The 17,992-nt window shown below is 37.9% G+C and overlaps 1 protein-coding gene across 3 annotated transcripts in view; it reads right to left on the reverse strand.

The window, feature by feature from the left end:
• The window catches only part of PDS5A (PDS5 cohesin associated factor A), a 92,226-nt gene that overhangs the window by 56,046 nt on the left and 18,188 nt on the right, over nt 1–17,992 (reverse strand). For all 3 annotated transcript variants that reach the window (XR_004240080.1, XM_032108657.1, XM_032108656.1), the window contains exons 3-6: nt 4,482–4,685; nt 3,985–4,071; nt 3,100–3,197; nt 2,473–2,599 (exon numbers count right to left, since the gene is read on the reverse strand). Coding sequence is in view for 2 of the 3 variants with exons in the window: in XM_032108657.1 (XP_031964548.1) it covers nt 2,473–2,599; nt 3,100–3,197; nt 3,985–4,071; nt 4,482–4,685 (516 nt within the window). In the remaining variant the exon portion in view is untranslated. The remainder of the gene's footprint in view (nt 1–2,472; nt 2,600–3,099; nt 3,198–3,984; nt 4,072–4,481; nt 4,686–17,992) is intronic.

A 17,992-nucleotide genomic window follows, 5' to 3' on the forward strand; every position in this document is an offset into this window, starting at 1 on the left:
CCAACAACCCAAATACACACCCAAACACAAAACACCACAATACCAAAGAACCAAAACAGCCTAGAAAAGTAATGTATATCTTGATCAAATAAACAGCTACTAATAAATAATAAACAAATAATCTGTTGGGAGAAGAGAAACCTTGTGGGTCTGGATTAGCCATGCTGTAGAACATGCAGAAGAAAATGCAGATTTTTAACACATGTTTTTAAGGAATAACTTAAGTAAAAGTGTGAAGAAAAATATTCACTGAATAGCACTGCTTTTGAAGTTACTAGAAAGGACTACAGTCTGAGGCCAAAGGTCTGAGCAAAATGTGACATATGCTACTGCTATTGAAAACCTGGATTTACTAGATGAGAGTCCCATTAGCACACATAGAGAACAATGTACACCACCATCGCTTTACTAAGAATGGACATACAAATTAATATAATCTAGATTCTGAGGTAGACTGTATATCATGTCTAACTAAAAACCAAAACCAGACTGCATTATCCAAAACGCATTATTTCAGCTTCTTTACAAAGAAACTTCCATCAAGTCTTGCCAGACTGATACTTTTCTTGCATCATAGCAGAGAATGACTGGTATTTGACTGCTTTACACAGACCTAAAAGCACTGCTACTGAATGCATTCTACAAGAGAATAAACTGTGCTCTTAAGGCTACAGGGCTTCTGATTTACATATCTAAAGACAAGCAATATAATCACAGAATTTTCTAGGGGATCTGTTCATGAAAGGAGAACATAGTTACAACAGTCAAACTCTACTAGGCAGATTAGACAAAAGAACTGTTTGTTTTTTTGGATTTGAACTAACATAGTAAAACAGTATTTTAAGTGCTGTTGTTAGAGGAAACAAAGTAACACAGACCAACATACTGACCAAATTACAATACTGAGCACTGACTTACTTGCTCAGTCCATGACCAAGAGCCGGTAAGAGTGGCACCAGTCCTCTAAGTGATACTATATATGCCTTACAACCCAATATTTACACCAAGTTTTTATCTCCATCTTTATCAGAGCCTTGCTTGAGAATTTTCTTCATGAGGCAAAACTATAACAATGTTAATGCTAAAAGATCACATTCACTTTTACTTTGCCTAAACCAAGTAGTCACAACACACTGTTAGGTTGTACAAGGTTTTACTTGGCCTTTGTACCCTCAGAGCAGCTTCCACCATTGTTAATAGCATCACCTGACATACATATTGCCACTCTCTGCTCCCATTCCTGGTATCTAATGCCTATAATTCATTAGAAGCAACTTACAAAGAACAGTGTACTTTCAGAAGGACTCTTGTTACAAGAGGCCTCTCTGTGTCAGCAGTTTCAAAAGACATTATCTCACTGCTGTCAATAAAAATGATTTGATAGAATGGCATTCCTGTCTCATGATTATGACAGAAGGAATGCAAACTCATCTCAGACAATAGATACTTTTATATGCCTGATGAGATTTCGCAGGTAAATGACAATGGCCACAGCTTAGTCAATCCCATGCTACACATTTCCACGAATTCTCCCTCTTTATGCAACCAAAGGAATAATCCCTGCTTTTATGTACTAATTTAACTTTAATTATGTAGTCATGGATGGACCTGCCTTAATTTTTGTTGCTATTTTAAATTAACAAATGAACAAACAGAAACACATACTTGGTAATCAGAGCACAGTTCATCTGCTATAACTAATAACTGAAACTTACAATACTCCATACTATTTTTGGTGAGCACAAGTGTTTTAGGAAGGGAATTTTCTTGGTCAATGTAAGGCATCACCAGCCTGCATCTCATTTTCCCTTATTTCACAGCTGAAGGAGTTCTGTTTATTCTCTTTTCAAATCTATTAAGGCATTACAGAGATGGTACTTTAAAAGCTCAAGTGCAGACTCAGTGACACCCTCTCTGAGGAAGAGCTTGTATAAAATTCCTCTAGGAAGGGGAGAGTGTGTGTGTGTATTATGTGTCACTTTGTCCCTTTATAAGTGAATTAAATGGAGAAAGACAATGGAAGGGGTGGGCAGCATAACTAGGAAGGTGGAGCAAAGCTTGACTGGCAAGCTGAGGAGAACAGCAAGGCACCACAGAAGTCTTGGGGATATCTTCCCCATTGCCCTTTTTTCTAATTAAAAAATACTTCACATCTTCTCTATTAAAAAAACTCCAACATATCCCAAAAGCAAAACAACCAACTATGCACATATCCTCAAGATACAATGTTTACCTATTATATTTGCTTGAAAACACTTTATTTATGTTTCAGTACAGAGATCCTGAGGTGGCACAATCTCTTTGTGTCCATATCTAGACACAGCTAATGAACAGCACCAGGCAATTCCCAAATGAATGTGAGAAAATAAAACAGTCATGATAGCTAAAGTGTATAAGAGATAAACATGCAAAAGGTAGTAAGACTTATTGTTATTATAACAGTATACTATGAGAATGTTTTACTTGGCAGACCTTGTGTGCAGGAATGAGGTTAATCAAAATTGAGTCCAGCAGCTCCTGAGTTACTCCATCGCCTTCCATGATGATAGAACTCATCAAATCCAGCATATGCATTTGTACCTTCTGGTTGTGGCTATTACTAAGATCATAAAAAATATTACCAATATGAAATTCTCAGACTCTGACAAATACTAACAGTACAATCAAGAAACAATATCTAATGCCACAAATATATGTCCAGTTTGCTCTCCCTTACATTCTCCACATCTCAAAACTATTTTATGTGCCTTTCCTCTCTTATGGAAAGGTTCAAAAACCTAGAACAACCTAGCTCTGCTTAAAGAGAATCAAAATAAAAAAAGGACAGTAACAACCAATACAAAAATGTAGATAAACTAATCAGAATGAAGTGTACTGTTGTAACATGGACAACAAATTTTAAAACACATTTACTTTCAGACACACACCCCTCCATAATGTCAGCAGTTCACATTGATTTTCTTTCCCTGTAGCTCTTTATTTAGAAAAATAAAGACTTCTGCTCAGACATATTTATCTGTAGACTATGCTATGATTCAGTCTACCCCCAAACCTGATGTTATTTTGACAGTTCAATATAATGGAAGTGATTCAACTTACTTGATAACTGAAAAAAGAGTCCTAAAAAGCTGAATAAAAATTTCATTGCAATCTTCCAACTCAAAGCAGATGTTGTAAGATTTGACCCAAGCTAAATTCTAGAACAAAAATTAGGATATTCAGGCTAGTACAACTTCACATTAAGTCACAAAAATATAATCATGTTAGTTACATTTTTTTTTCTATTTAAGGAAAAATAATATACAATAGATGCAAATGCTTTGGGGAAAGAGACTGGATATTTGCTTTGCATATAAAGAGCACCTAACACAGAGGGGCTTTGCAAGATATATCCAGAAAAAACTAAATACAGAATAATCTGATTTCTTAAGTATAAAAGCTGATTGACAGAATGGCAATATAGTAAGACCCTATTTTTTCTTCATGCTGTGAAACAATACAACTTAAAACATCATGTTTTAAACATCAAATATCTTGTTTAGAAATGAGATATTATTTCTAAAAGCACATGGAACCCCACCACTCAGTTATTGTCAAGAGTATGGTTTTGCAATGTTTTTAAAGCAAAAACCTTACATTCCTTCTCCCATCCCCAATATAGACACATTTGCATTTTAACCAGCATTTGAAATTTTCTCTCTTAATAAAAAACCCTCAATGTATGGAATTGTAGGATAAAGGCTAAATGTTAATAAATACCAATTGTTTTAACATGTCCTCAACTACAGACTGATGAACTAATTAAATGCCAACAGCATTATAAGTATTAAAAGAAGCAATTCACTGAACTTTAATGAGACTGGTGTGATTTACAGAATAAAAGAAATTTGCCAGGCATACTGGCACATCAGGAGAAAGACTGATTACACTTGTTAGGCTTACAGAGCTAATACCATCTACTGAAAGTTACAACTATTGTGTTACCTCTAATAAGTAAAAGTATCTGTTAAATTGAGGGCTCTTCGTGTCCTCCAAGCCTTTTAATTGTCTTGTAATAAACAAGAATATGTCCTGTCAAAAAACAAAGTTTACAAGCTTGATTCAGCAGAAAGTAAAAATACAATCCTTTACTAGTGACATCTACCTACATTTTCAAACTCATGAGAACATTAAATTGTCTTCTTTAGGCACTGACAGAAATCTATCACCAAGACAGATACTGGCCATCTAGCATTCCTTTACACATCTCTGGCCCTTTAGTATTACACTGACTTACAGGATTAAAGAAACGTCTCTTTAATAAAACTGAAAATCAGTATACATGGGAATAAAAACATTTTTTTCTGTTGGTTTTTTGGGTTTTTTGTTGGGGCGGGTGGACTGTTTGGTTCATTTGGGGTTTTTTCGGGGAGGGGGTGGTTTATATTTTTCTCAGTAAGAGTAAGGTAGGAGAAAAGCCTTTAGTTTATGAAGCATTTTACCTTAAGTTTGTCATGGGAAGTATATGGAGCTTCAGGAGCATAGATACGAAAGATATCAGCCAAGCAACAAGCTACAAGGAGGCGCACATCTTTATTGGGATTCCTGAGGAAGAATTCAGATGCAAGGTGCAAGGCTAATGGGAGATACTGCTGCTTCTCATCTTCTGAGTCCTGGTCCATATCCATGAAGGTTTTTACCACCATCTGAAAAACATCAGAAAAAAAAAATTGAGTTCTTTCTGCTTTTATTCCTTATTACTAAACAAGACTTTTTGAAAGGATGAAGTGCTATCAATGTATGTTCTGCTGCATAATCACAGTTAGTACTTGTACAGTTAGGATAAATATGAGAAAAAGGGAAGTGTTAATCTGATACTTAAAGGTTTATTGATATTTTAGATTAAGACACTGAGAACCACTCTGCAGTTCTGCTTATTTTGTCAATCTTGACCTGGAGTACAGCTCAGAAACTGCTGTGCACAGATCGAGGTTGGAGATGGCAGAATCTCTTCCTCAAAGCAGTCCCACTGCAATTCCAAGTGAGGACTCACCTCAGTATGAATAGTGCAAGGGGCTATACACATGGCTACAGTACAATGCAGCTGCTTTAGAGCTGTGCCAGGACTAGAGGAGCCTAAGAAGCCACTCAACACTCTGCCTCTATTGAGGCACAGACCTCACAAAGTACTTTATATATGCACAACCTTTTTATCTAGTTTAAACAAACTAGATACTGGATAATTTAATCCCTCATGTAGAGTAAGTCTTAACACTACAGATCTACTCCTTCTGCATACTCAGAGCTGCATCTTTAGCCTTATCAACACTATGTTAAAATCTAACCACATGGTTTTCTTGTTTCTTCTAGCACAGCTAAGAACTAATAATTGCTATGAAATGCCACCAAAATAGTTTATTTTTAATTATTACACAACCCCAGTTAATTGAAGCTTCTCAACACAATGATTCGGCAAAACGGAAAGTAAGAATTAAGTTTGAAGGAATAAAAAGTTGCAGATTTAACTTTTGGAATAGTGTCTGTTAAAGGATGAGAATGACTTCTAGGATGTCAGCACAGAATAGGCAGATGTGCCAGAGACTCTTAGTAGCACCTTAGTGAAATCAGTCTTTGTTCCATTCCTCCATGTCACTTGAGCATCCTCAGAGTTTTTAAAACTGTGAAGGACAGCCACACTGCATACCAACAGGATTTGATATGCCCACTACAGACACAGTATACAAAGTACACACAATAGAGATACAAGAGAGAACACAGAATGATAAACCTTGATGGGTCAAATTCACCTCTAAAATAATAACACTAAAACACAAAAGAAGACTGAGCTCACACAGCTAATAAATACATCTCTTACTCTAACCAGATTTTTTTTGTTATGGTGTCATACAAATGACTCTAGGGTTGCTTCTCCATTATTAATCATGTCCCTGCCTCCAACATGAAAGTGATGTCTTTAAGCTTTCTCTCCTTCCTGAGTTTTGAAATATAGTTTTAAATCCAGTAGATCTTATAAATTAAAATAAATGTTTGACAACAACCTTTCCTATAGTACATTACTTAAAAATCCTCCTCCATTTCTATAAATGTACAAGTATAATCCAATTTGCCACAAAGACAAAAAAGAGGAGACAAGAACACAGAGGAGAAAAACCCCTACACAGCAACAAACAGAAAAAAAGAGAACTTTACATCTACAGCCCAGAAAGATACAATTTGTATCTTATTGGTCCATTTCCTTAAAAATATTCTTAAGCTATGTTTTAAAACCATCCTTCTACTGACAACTCAGGTCTGCCTGTTACAGGGCCATTTGCCACTGTGTCCTGGGGTGCATCAGGCACAGCACTGCCAGCTGGTCAAGGGAGGGGATTGTCCTGCTCTGCACTGGTGTGGCATCACCTGGAGTCCTGGACAGCTAAAAATTGACCTGCTAAAACAATCTGCTAATGAAAATGAAAATCTAAAATAAACTCTAGATACAAAAGGCTAAAAAGCCAAATAATTTAAGGTTTTTAATGTCCAAACTGGAAACCACTCATTATCATGCTAAGACAGTTTTTATTCCTGAAAAATGTGATCAAACTGTAACAGGAACTCACTAATTTTTCAAATTACAGTAGCACTGTCTAACTGAAATCTGGCTGTACAGTTGAAACTATCTAGAACACTAATTAATGTTCATTTATATAAAAACATACAGACTTCGCAGCTTTCATCACAAAACCTGTTACTGTACTCTGTGCAAAAAGCAGGCGACAAAAAAGTATTCTTTAACAATATGAATGTAACAATATTAATGTAACATCATCCATTCTTTTCCAAACAACAAAGCAGTCAATTTAAACACTAATTCTAGCAAATGTAAACAGAATACAGCTATGCACATTTATGATTAAATTCGTTCTGCATTGCTCTTGATTGAATGCATGTCCATTAATTTGTCAGATACTGGTACTTTAGTTAGCTTGAAAAAAATGAAAGTATTGTAACTATTCTAGAAATTGACTTTATTGCCATTTTTACCACACTGCCCTGAAATTCTAATTATCAGAGAAAGATTTTACTCTCGCAGGCTCTGCAAACATGTAAGTGAAATGATTGGATTATAACGTTGAAGAAATGCAAATGCCTTCATTCAAACTAGCAAGAACAGCTAAATGAAGACTGCTGAAATCACCCTCAGCACGTTATGAATGTACTGAAAAGTGGAAAGTTAAAGCTTTCAGGAAGGTGTTCATCTGATTTTATCAACCATGCAGTGAGAAGCCAGTCACTCTTGGTTACCCTTTCACCCATCGGAGAGAAATACACAGACCCTGAGTTCAAGCACAGATGTCTATGATGACATCTACAGATGGTGGCCCAGTTTTGCCCTGGAACTCTCCACCAACCATGAAAGCAGCTCAGTGTGACTAGAGGCCTGAAATGAGGCGAGAGGAACAATACCTGCAGCTTCTTGTGAGACTGTCAACCTTTCAACAGCATTGAAACATACATGAGAGGTTGCCAAAAGGCTGTTCATACACTGCCCATGTCTCACATGCAGCTTACATGGGGCCTGTTTTCAAAGACAAAATCAGCATGGTAGCTTGCCCTTATGTGACTCAGCTGTGGCTCTTGTGCAAGACCCTATGCCTCAGACAGGAATACTAACTTCTGCTGTTCAGATCTGCAGGATTTAGGAAAATGGTTTGTTGGATCAGGAAGCCCATCTACTGCTGAAACACACTGATGACTTCAGTACTATAGAGAGGGGAGCTATATAAACACCAAGAGAGGACAGGGTAATCAGTATAGACAGCGAAAAGACTCAAACCAGCACCTGGAGAGAGGAAGAAGCAGGGAGATCTCAGAAAGCCTAGCTGCAGTTGGCAGGACAAGCACAAACCCCCTCACAGCAGGGGGAAGGTGTGTGGACGTTGCATTTGTTTTACTGTTCTTACACCATCTTATTCATAGGGTTCCAAAGCAGTAATGTCTAACAACCCTTGTCTTCTAAAAAGACCAGGGAAAGATACTCAGTATTTAAAAGATCCCTTTGCAATCACTGAAAGAAGAAATTCAACAATTGAGAGAATTTTACACCATTTATTGTAAAAGGGATGATATTTTAAATTAACTTCAGTACTAGCATTAAATACAAAAGATATTTGAAAGTAAAACTTAACCAAAGGGATGTGAACCCAGATGACAATTCAAGAGCTAGGACAATTCAAGGGGAGATGCCAAGAAAACACTGAAAACACAGCACACCCAAATAATGCAACTCTGCCATCAGAATGTTTTTACATTTTTCCTCACATGATTTATGCAGCACTATAGGTGATTCTTGCCATTAACTATTAATAATAAATTAAAATTTTGTCTCAGATCTTACAGTAAAACATAGCAAAATGTTTCACAGACGTGTCTCTGAAAAAAATACTTCTATGTGGTGCAAATTTAGGATGAGAAGTCTTCGCTGGCCTCAGATACAGTCCTACCTCCTATCTATTAGCCAGAAGCATCAAACGAACATGAAAAAAAGAGACTTTAAAGTGTGGAGAAAAAGAAAATAAATAAAAACATCCAAATCAGGAGGACCAGATGATTGTTATTTCAAAATCTTTAAATTCCTTACAAATGAAATCACAAATGTAGTAAGTCAGGTTTTGTTGGCTTTTCTTTAAACAACAAGCAAAATAATACCAAACAACAAACTATACACACACACCCCCACCATCACCACCCTCCCCACAAGCTAAAACCCAAACAAGAGAGATACCAACTAAGCAGAGAGCACCAAATATTGATGTAATAATCAAGAAATGACATCCTGCCAATACATCCAACAGGAGGACACCAATAGAATTTTATAATACGAATCAAACCTGGAAAGGGTAAATAAACCCAGAAATCAAGAAAAACAGGATAACACATAAAAAGCAAATTACTTTGATAACCCTCATTTCAAAACAGCTCATGCCTTTAATAAAGATAATCAATACTCTACACAAGACCGACCACAACCAGAAACTTAGTTTGAGTGTCAAGAACAGCATCACACTGAGTCACATCACACTGAGCCACATGGAAAATGAGGAGCTTGAAAGAGATGAAAATTAGGCCAATATTGTCTCCTTAGCCCCTTCCTTAAGTGATAAACTTAAAGAACCTTTTGAAACTGAATGAATTTATTGGTGGACAACGGTGTTATAAGTGACCCTATTTCCATAAAAAACTGTGGTACAAGGAGTAGGAATTGATGGTGTTGACACAGTTACAGAATGGCAGTAAAGGACAGAATACTCTATGAGAAGAACAGAAATACCAAAAAATCACCGCTGGTAAATCCTCATATGCTTAGTGCTTAAATCCAAGACCTTATGCTATTAAGAGCTTATCTGCTGTAAATAACAGGAGAAAGATGGACATTTAGTAAGCAGTTGTAAAGAATTTATGAGCCAACAACAGGCTATGTACCTGAAAACAATGAAAATGCAATTGCAGGAAATGACAGAAGAAAGGAAAAAACAGCAATACAACTCATGAACTGCTAAAAATACTAAATGCTGACTGTAAACACATTACTTAATCCTGATTACCCTCATTAATTAAAAAAAAAAATTTAAAAATTAGGTACAGAAGGTATCTGCAAAAGGAGTCTTAAATGCCTTTTCTTGTAAGGAGACATTTACCAGACTGTGCTAATTAAAAACAACAGCTGAAAACCTCTCTTTGGGGCCAGTCCTGTTTAATACCTCTACTGATGATCTGGACTAAGGGATTGGGTGCACCTTCAGGAAATTCACAGATGACACCAAGTTGGATGGGAGTGTTGTCTGCTGGAGGGCAGAAGGCTCTGCAGAAGGACCTGGACAGGACAGACTGATGGGCCAAGGCCAGTGCTATGAGGTTCAACAAGGCCCACTGCCAGGTCCTGCACTTGGGTCACAACAACCCCAGGCAGTGCTACAGACTGGGGCAGAGTGGCTGGAATGTGGCCCAGAGGAAAAGGACCTGGGGGTGCTGGTGAACAGCTGCTGAACATGAGCCAGCTGTGCCCAGGTGGCCAAGAAGGCCAATGGCACCTGGCCTGCGTCAGCAACAGTGTGGCCAGCAGGACCAGGGCAGTGACTGTCCCGCTATACTTGGCACTGGTGAGGCCACACCTTGAATTCTGTTTCTGATTCTGGGCCACTCAGTTCTGGAAAGACAAAGTGCTGGAGCAAGTTGAGAGAAGGACAATGCCTCACTTTCACTACAAATTCTTTAATCTATACTCTCTGACAAGACATTTAACTGGCTTTGGATAACCTGGGGAAGGGAAAAAAGAAAAGTTGAACAAAAGATGATATAAAGCATATTGTACACTCTATACGGCAAAGACTATTTGCTTTCTTCTTTATATCCTGCCCACCACGTGAAGCCAATGAACAAGGGTTTCCAGATGTGATTACATCTCATATGATACATTTGTAAAGTTAATGCAGCAACAGCAATATAACCAAGTGATAAACACCTTCCCCAATCGGAGGGGTAACTGGCTATTCTTCCCCTGGGGACTGACCTACACTAGGGCTTTGGTCGGTTGGCCAGAACTCCAAAGCAATCACAAGCAAAGAAATCACAGATTGGTAATTTACCACTACATTCACATTGGTGAAACAGCATATTCTGTATTATTTTACTTACATCAAGCAAGTCAGTCTATTTTCCAAGAGCCTAGATATTAAATTGATCTGACATATGAAAAAGCAGAAAGAGTGACTACTACTTGTAATAAAAGCAGCATATGGAGCAGATAGTTCATGGATTACTTGAATTAACTTCCTTGATATACATTTGAAGTAACTACAAAATGAATTCAAGCATCACATAAATGGGACAAGTATTGTTACCAAGTTGGGAGAGGGGTTGTACAATTACCCACATATCTTCATAATCAACACACAGTAGAATTACAGTTCTGTAGTAAAGCTGTAAGATTCCTCATAGTAACATGAATGCAACAGAAGGGGGGAACAAGGCAAATAAAATGAGAAAAATCAGATCCCTTAATCCAAAGTAATTTTCATGGCACAAATTAGAACATGCTTTTTAAATAACGCTTGAATATTTTGCTCTGCAAAAATTAGTCATGTAACATTGACATCTTGGTTACAGCAACTCATATGGACTGCTGAAAGGAAAAGTTCCAAGAAAGTACGCATCCCAAGATTACAATAGTGCAAAAGGAAGCAAAACTCTGTCCTTCCTGCCCAGCAGAAGATAATCTTAATGCTGTTAATCACTGCATGTAATAAATCTTGTACTCTTTGGCCGTGAACAACCCCATGGGAAAAATCAGACTCATGAGGTGCAAAGAAAATACTACATGCCTTTTCTTATCACTACAACCTTGTCAAAATATATTTTGCTCAGAACTGAGTATTTTAGACAATAACAATGATTTAATATTTTTATTAAAGCAGGATTTGGAAGATTCAAAACCATTTTTGTACACCCTCAGTTCCTTCACCACTATATGCAACAGTAATGTCCTTTTTCCTCCAAGTAAATGGTACTTTAAATCCAAGTCCATTTCTCTTGTGTTTAAGCAGGTACCACTATGCTTTATGTCAGAACAACCTGTAAGTTCATATATATTCACATTAGTGCAACAATATGCAATCTTTATAATCTCTTCTTTCTTTTGAAATGAGGACTATTTGAAGTGATCGCATGCAACCAAAATCGTAGCTATCCGGAGACAGGTTTGAACTGCATACTGCTCTGACCACTGGTTGGCAAACAGGTTTGAATTTCTGTCTGGTTTTGGCTCCACGTGACATGGAGATCCCGTTTAACCACTTGCAGCCACCATCTCCTTCTCCCTTTCCTATTACTCACCCTGCCCTACTTCTGGCCATGCAGTGCAAGTGCACCTGTTGAACAACTCCGTGATTAAATTTAGTTTACTGATCTGTCTGAAAAGACTCCTGGGAAAAGTCCTGGATAGTTTTCTGACAGGCATAGTTAGATCACAGACAGATCTGATACATTCCAGAACCAGCAGCAGGAAGGTAGTTAGACTTCAATGGCCAAAACCAGGAAGAGAAGAACTTAGTCTGCCAGTGCATAAACTTTTAACAAACAACCCAATAGTGGCACAAATTCTTAACCTTACAAGTGGCAAGCTCAGGAAGCCTGATATGGGCAGCTACAGATAGGCAAATCCTATTAGATCCCCAGAAAATTTACCTTTACCTCTCTTTAGTAAAAACTGGCATAAGATGTGATCAATGATCATTTTAAATTCAAGGTCTCAGAAATGTGTTGCCACAGTAATTTTCAGAACTTGTATCCAATGTATCAATTAACTTACTCATTTTAATTTAATAATCTGTTTCCTGGGTTTTTATCATGACCTGACACAGCAGAGGTTTCCCATTTACCCTTTTGGGCCACCACTTTTTTTGCCTTCCAGGTTCACACTATTCTCATCATATCCTCATCTCGTGCCTTTGGATGCAAAGGTTCACTCCAACTTCAGTATTGCACAGAGTACATTCACATAGTATGCAAGCGAGCATACACATATGATTCATAAAAGGGAAGCATAAGATAGTATTCACCATCTGGCTCCTTACCCAGCTCTAAATTCTATAAGGTTTTTCAACAGAAGCTGTTCAGTCAAAGATTTCATTGAGTAGCCTCAACTGACACATCAGAATTCCCTCACATAGTCCTTTACAACCCCATGAAGTCATAGTTTTATTTTCTCTCATTATTCCTCACCGCGCCTTAATCAAGCCTAGAAGCTCCCACTGAATCAATTCCGCTCAAATTATTTGACTTAATACATACTCTGTGAAATTCTCCTTGGCTGTGACGAAGAAAACCAACTCACCTCATCACATTTCCCAAACAGCTAAAAGGTTTTCAAGTGTGCAAAGTTCTACCTAACATAGGTCACTGTACGGTTTGTCACCAACAAAAATTATTTCTTGATATCTGCTTTTTATTTACAAGCAGCTTTTGATGCATGACAATACTTGGTTAGTCAATCCAAGACCTTTTAAAATTATTTTAATGCAAGAAACATTGAGAAATATTGTTAGTTTGGCTGCACCAACATTGCAATCCCTGAGGTATTGTTATCCCAGTTTTAAACTGGTTCACACAATTTCTCTATGACACAAACTATAGTCACAATTAAATCCCACGTTTTAACAATGGATGTATACTTCCTCTCAAATAATGAAATGAGAGTCCACATATTCATCAGCACATTATCTTTTCATACTCACACTACTCACCATCTCTTACACATCTGTGATTTAAGTGTGGTGTCACAGCACTAATTTTCATTTTATCAAGTAATGCAGTCTTCAGCAGTATCTAGTCTTTATTACTGGAAAGATTTGTAATGGTATTCTTTCCAATTTTCCTGCCAAAGACTAATAATTGTTTGAATACCCTAAGAAGGTTCATAAAGTCATCTAAATTATCAGAAACTTTGCTTCCACATAGATACATAACAGAAGAGTTTTGCAGGGGGACTAAAAAGAGCTTATTTTTCAGATGTTCTAATGATAATTCAAGACATTATCAGTTAGAAGCATTTCATTAAGAAGTCCTCCTCCCCTATGTATACTGGAAAGTGTTATATAAGGCTGGGGCAAAACCAAAAAAATCTTCAAACCGTATTCCCCATGGTGAAGGGGTTTCCATATGAAGTTTTGCAAATACTTTGATAATAGCCTCCAGATGTGACAGAGAGGATTCTTCATAACCAGCTCAGTGCTGTGTGCTAATTCATTTCCTCTGCCAAAGAGAAGGTGGTGCTAGACAAAACAATGGCTTCGCTTTTCTACTGTGAATTGACTGTAAGGACTCATTTTGAAGTGATTATTTAAGATCAATTCCTACAACACAATCATGTGTTAGGGTTTCGCATTAAAACACACCTAGAGAGCTATGCTGCTAACAATACTGATGTTGTAAATACTATATCCACATCTATTTCTACACTATGGTGCAGGTGCATCCCCTGGTACATCACACAGTCTTCTGACTGTCATCCAGAAGCAGGGCATATATAAAGAACACCATGCTTTTTCCTGCTGGTGTTCTGCAGCAGGTTCATCCTGGCTGAATGCCAGACATCCACCAAAGCCTATCACTCCCCGCCACAGCTGGAGAGGAGAGAGAAAACATAGCACAGGGTTCACAAGTTGAGACACCGACAGGGAGAGATCAGTCACCAAATACTGCCACAGGCTAAACAGGCTCAAACTAGAAGTATTAACTGAATTTCCTACTAACAAAATCAGAGCAAGATAATGAGAAACAAAACCTTAAAAATGCCTTCCCTCCTATCCCTCCCTCCTTCCCAGCTCTACCTCCTCCCCCAGCAGCACAGAGAGACAGGGAATGGGGATTATGGTCAGTTTGTCACATGTTGCTAGTCCCACTGCTCAGCAGAGGAGGAGTCCCCCCGCTCCAATGTGGGGTCTCTCCCACGAGAGACAGTTCTCCATGAACTTCTCCAACAGGAGTCCATCTCACAGGCAACAGTTCTCCACAGGCTGCTGCAACACAGGTCACTCTTCCACGGGGTGCAGTCCTTCTAGGACAGGCTGTTCTAGCGTGGGTCCCCCAAGGGGTTCCAAGTCCTACCAGCAAACCTGACCCAGCATGGGCTCCTCTCTCCATGGGTCTGCAGGTCCCTGACAGGACCCTGCTCCAGGACAAGTCTCCCATGGGGGTCACAGTCTTGTCTCAGGCATCCACCTGCTCCAGTGTGGGACTCTTCCACGGGCTGCAGGTGGATCTCAGCATCCCCGTGGTCCTCCATGGGCTGCAGGGGCACAGCTGCTTCACCATGGTCTGCACCATGGGCTGCAGGGGAATCTCAGCTCCGGTGCCTGGAGCACCTCCTCCTCCTCCTTCTCCACTGACCTGGGTTTCTGCACAGTTGTTCCTCTCAGATATCCTCAACCCTCTCTTTTCCTGGCTTCCATCTGCGCAAGTAAGTCCTTTTTTTTAATCTTCCTAAATCTCTTATGACAGAGTTGTTACCACCATTTCTATCTGGCCCAGCCCTGGCCAGCGGCACGTCCATCTTTGGAGCTGCCAGGGATTGGCTCTGCCAGACATGGAGGAAGTTTCTGGCAGCTTCTCACAGAAGCTACCCCTTTAGCCCACCCCTGCCCCCCCACTCCCTCCATGAAAGCTTGGCCACGCAAACCCAATATATGTTTTAACACAATCAATAAATGAGACTAATAAAAAAATGTTTCTTCCAAGAAAAGTGTTTTTTCTATTTCAGCAATCTTGTAAGCTGTGGTGAGCTGAACACCTCCTAAAGCAGAAAATTATGTGAAATATTTGTACCTTGATCTTTAAATGATTGCACAGTCTGTGACAGTAAAAGAAAAAAATTAAAATTCCTTTCATCTGTGACAGTAAGAGAAGAAATAAATTAGAATTTCTTTCATGGAACTGAATGACTGGCAACTGCACATAATGCCATCATATGCAGTATCAAAACAAAGGTACCATGGGTCAACAAGAAAACTCTTTAGCCATGATGTGAATTTTCTGGTTTGTTTAAGAGCCAGATTCCACTGTGCCTTAGAATTGAAAATCAGGGGGCAAATCATGTGAGACCCTAGCATGAACCATATCTAGAGTGACAAAACTTCACTGAAGAATTTTGTCTCTTGTCATCTACTGGAGTCATAGTACAAGACTGTCATATTAACGATAATTATATAGAATGCAGAAGCTGAGAGCTCCACTCTCAGTGCAAAAGGCTGGACAAAAATCTGAATTGTAAAACTGTAAAAATCTTTGATCTTTCACAATCAAAACTTATACTACCAACCAGTAACAACAAAAACAAACCCCTAACAAACCAGCACATCAAAACAGCTCCTCAGAAGGAACTGGCTGACATGGATGTTCTCTGCCAGCAGCTGGTGAGGTGCCAGCTACCACGCTTACCAAGTGAGAGGCACTGCTACAAAGAATTTCTGTTCAGATAAATTATCTTTCTCCAACAAAGCACTATTTTACCAGATAATTTTGCTACCTGTTGAGCACTATTACCTGTATCAGAAACACAACACCCACTCCTCCCCCCTCTGCCAGCTTTGTCTTTAGGCAGGTACCAAGCTCAAAACTAAGGCACTACAAAATGGACTGAATGCAAAATGCAAGAATTTTCTTACTTTGTGTGTGTCTGGTGGTTTGATTTTATTTTTAACTAGTCCCATCAAAAAAAAAGTTTCTGAAAATTCTTAAAGCACAGGAAAAAACTGATGCAAAAAAATTGCACCTGAAACTTACCTGGAGTGGTTTCCTGGCTTTAAGTCTTAATTTTTTAATAAGGAGGAAGAAAATTATTTCTAATAAATGTATGGAAAGTATTGTATTTGTAGAATTTATTTAGCAAGCTTAAATTATTTTACTGTGCATAATGACAACCCTAAGTAATAGACTGACTTCCGATATATGTGAAATTAATAATATTTTTAAGAAATTTTCCCTTTAAAAATTGTCATTAAAATGGAGTGGGGGACTAAACGAAAAATAAAAGGCACTGATATTGCTGATATAAAGACAGGAAAGTCAAATCCACAGTGCTCAGCAAAAGGATGATGCTAAAGACATAATGATTATGTGTAGGATATTCAGTTTCTGAGAAATAAGCCTGTAAAATCAATATAATACATCTATGTATGTGATTCTAATGTAGGTAGCAAAGAACAATAAGAAAAGTCTTCAAGAAATTCATATTACCATCATAATTGCCAATATTAAAAGCATGGAAATATTTCAAATAGAATATATTATTTACAGAAAGGATTTTCCAAGACTTTACAGGCCAGTACTTAAAATGTTGGGTTTAATGTTTTTACTGTTCATTTTATGATACACTATGTAGACTTTTCCATTTTGAATATGGGAGTAATGTGCATTTGTATGTTCAGTGAAAAGTAAAAATGAAAGGGCAAGGACAGGAGAGCAACAACAACAAAAAAAAGACAGAAAAACTCAGGTATTCCCATTTGTGTCTCTGTATCATACCTATTTTTATTTGCTGGGTCTTGACATTTACACCCAATCACCAGTAACAGGGTTTCACTTGTTTTCACTTGTTTCTAACTTTTTAAAACATTTTAATAGTATTTTCAAGCAATACAGCTACCTTGAGCTGATTGAAAATTATCTCAAATCCAGAATATTTACTGTTTATAAAACCATGACTTTTTCTAACCTAGTTAAAGAAAAAAAAATACAATTCCTGCTTCTAGAGAGCTCTAATATACATTTCTGGACTAGCAATATTGTTTTAGAGGATGTTATGTCACATATCCCAGAGCAGTGGTGGCTTTGCTCTGATTTTCTGCAGTTATTTTAATGTCAGGCTAATAAAGTCTTGTCCAGGAATTTTTCTCTAGTATTTTGAGAACTTAAGTAACTCCTTGTTTCCATCATAAGAGTTCTGTAACTATTTTGCCTATCAGTTCCATCAAATTCCTTCCTTGTAGGTAGCTAGAATATGACCGTAACTGCTGTACCTGTCCCTCAACATTCCTCGCATGTAATCACAGTTTTACAGCTACTGATTTTGTTAAGATAAGAAGCAGGCAGTATATCAGATCTAAAGTGTTAATGCAAGACTTTTTTTTTTAAGAATATTTTCAAAAACTGACTGACATTTTTTAAGAAGTTCCAGTAAGGAGTGTCTTCTACTAAAACTTCATTTATGAAATATGTAAAGCTCACTGAGGTCCCCAGAATCAGACAGCACTACCATTTCCTTGCTCTCCTAGAAAGAGACTTCAGATAAAGACTATATATATAGTGACAGTATAACCACTGTCACTGCAGACATCAGGTATATCCATTATTAGACAGTTTCCCCAGACTATTCTTGGTGAACCTACTCATATCACCTGTGTTGTGCAGTATTTACTCACTTTAACCTCTACATTAATTTCTGCTTTACTTGAATGCT

Source organism: Corvus moneduloides, chromosome 5, assembly GCF_009650955.1.
Source record: "Corvus moneduloides isolate bCorMon1 chromosome 5, bCorMon1.pri, whole genome shotgun sequence".
NCBI lineage: Eukaryota > Metazoa > Chordata > Aves > Passeriformes > Corvidae > Corvus > Corvus moneduloides.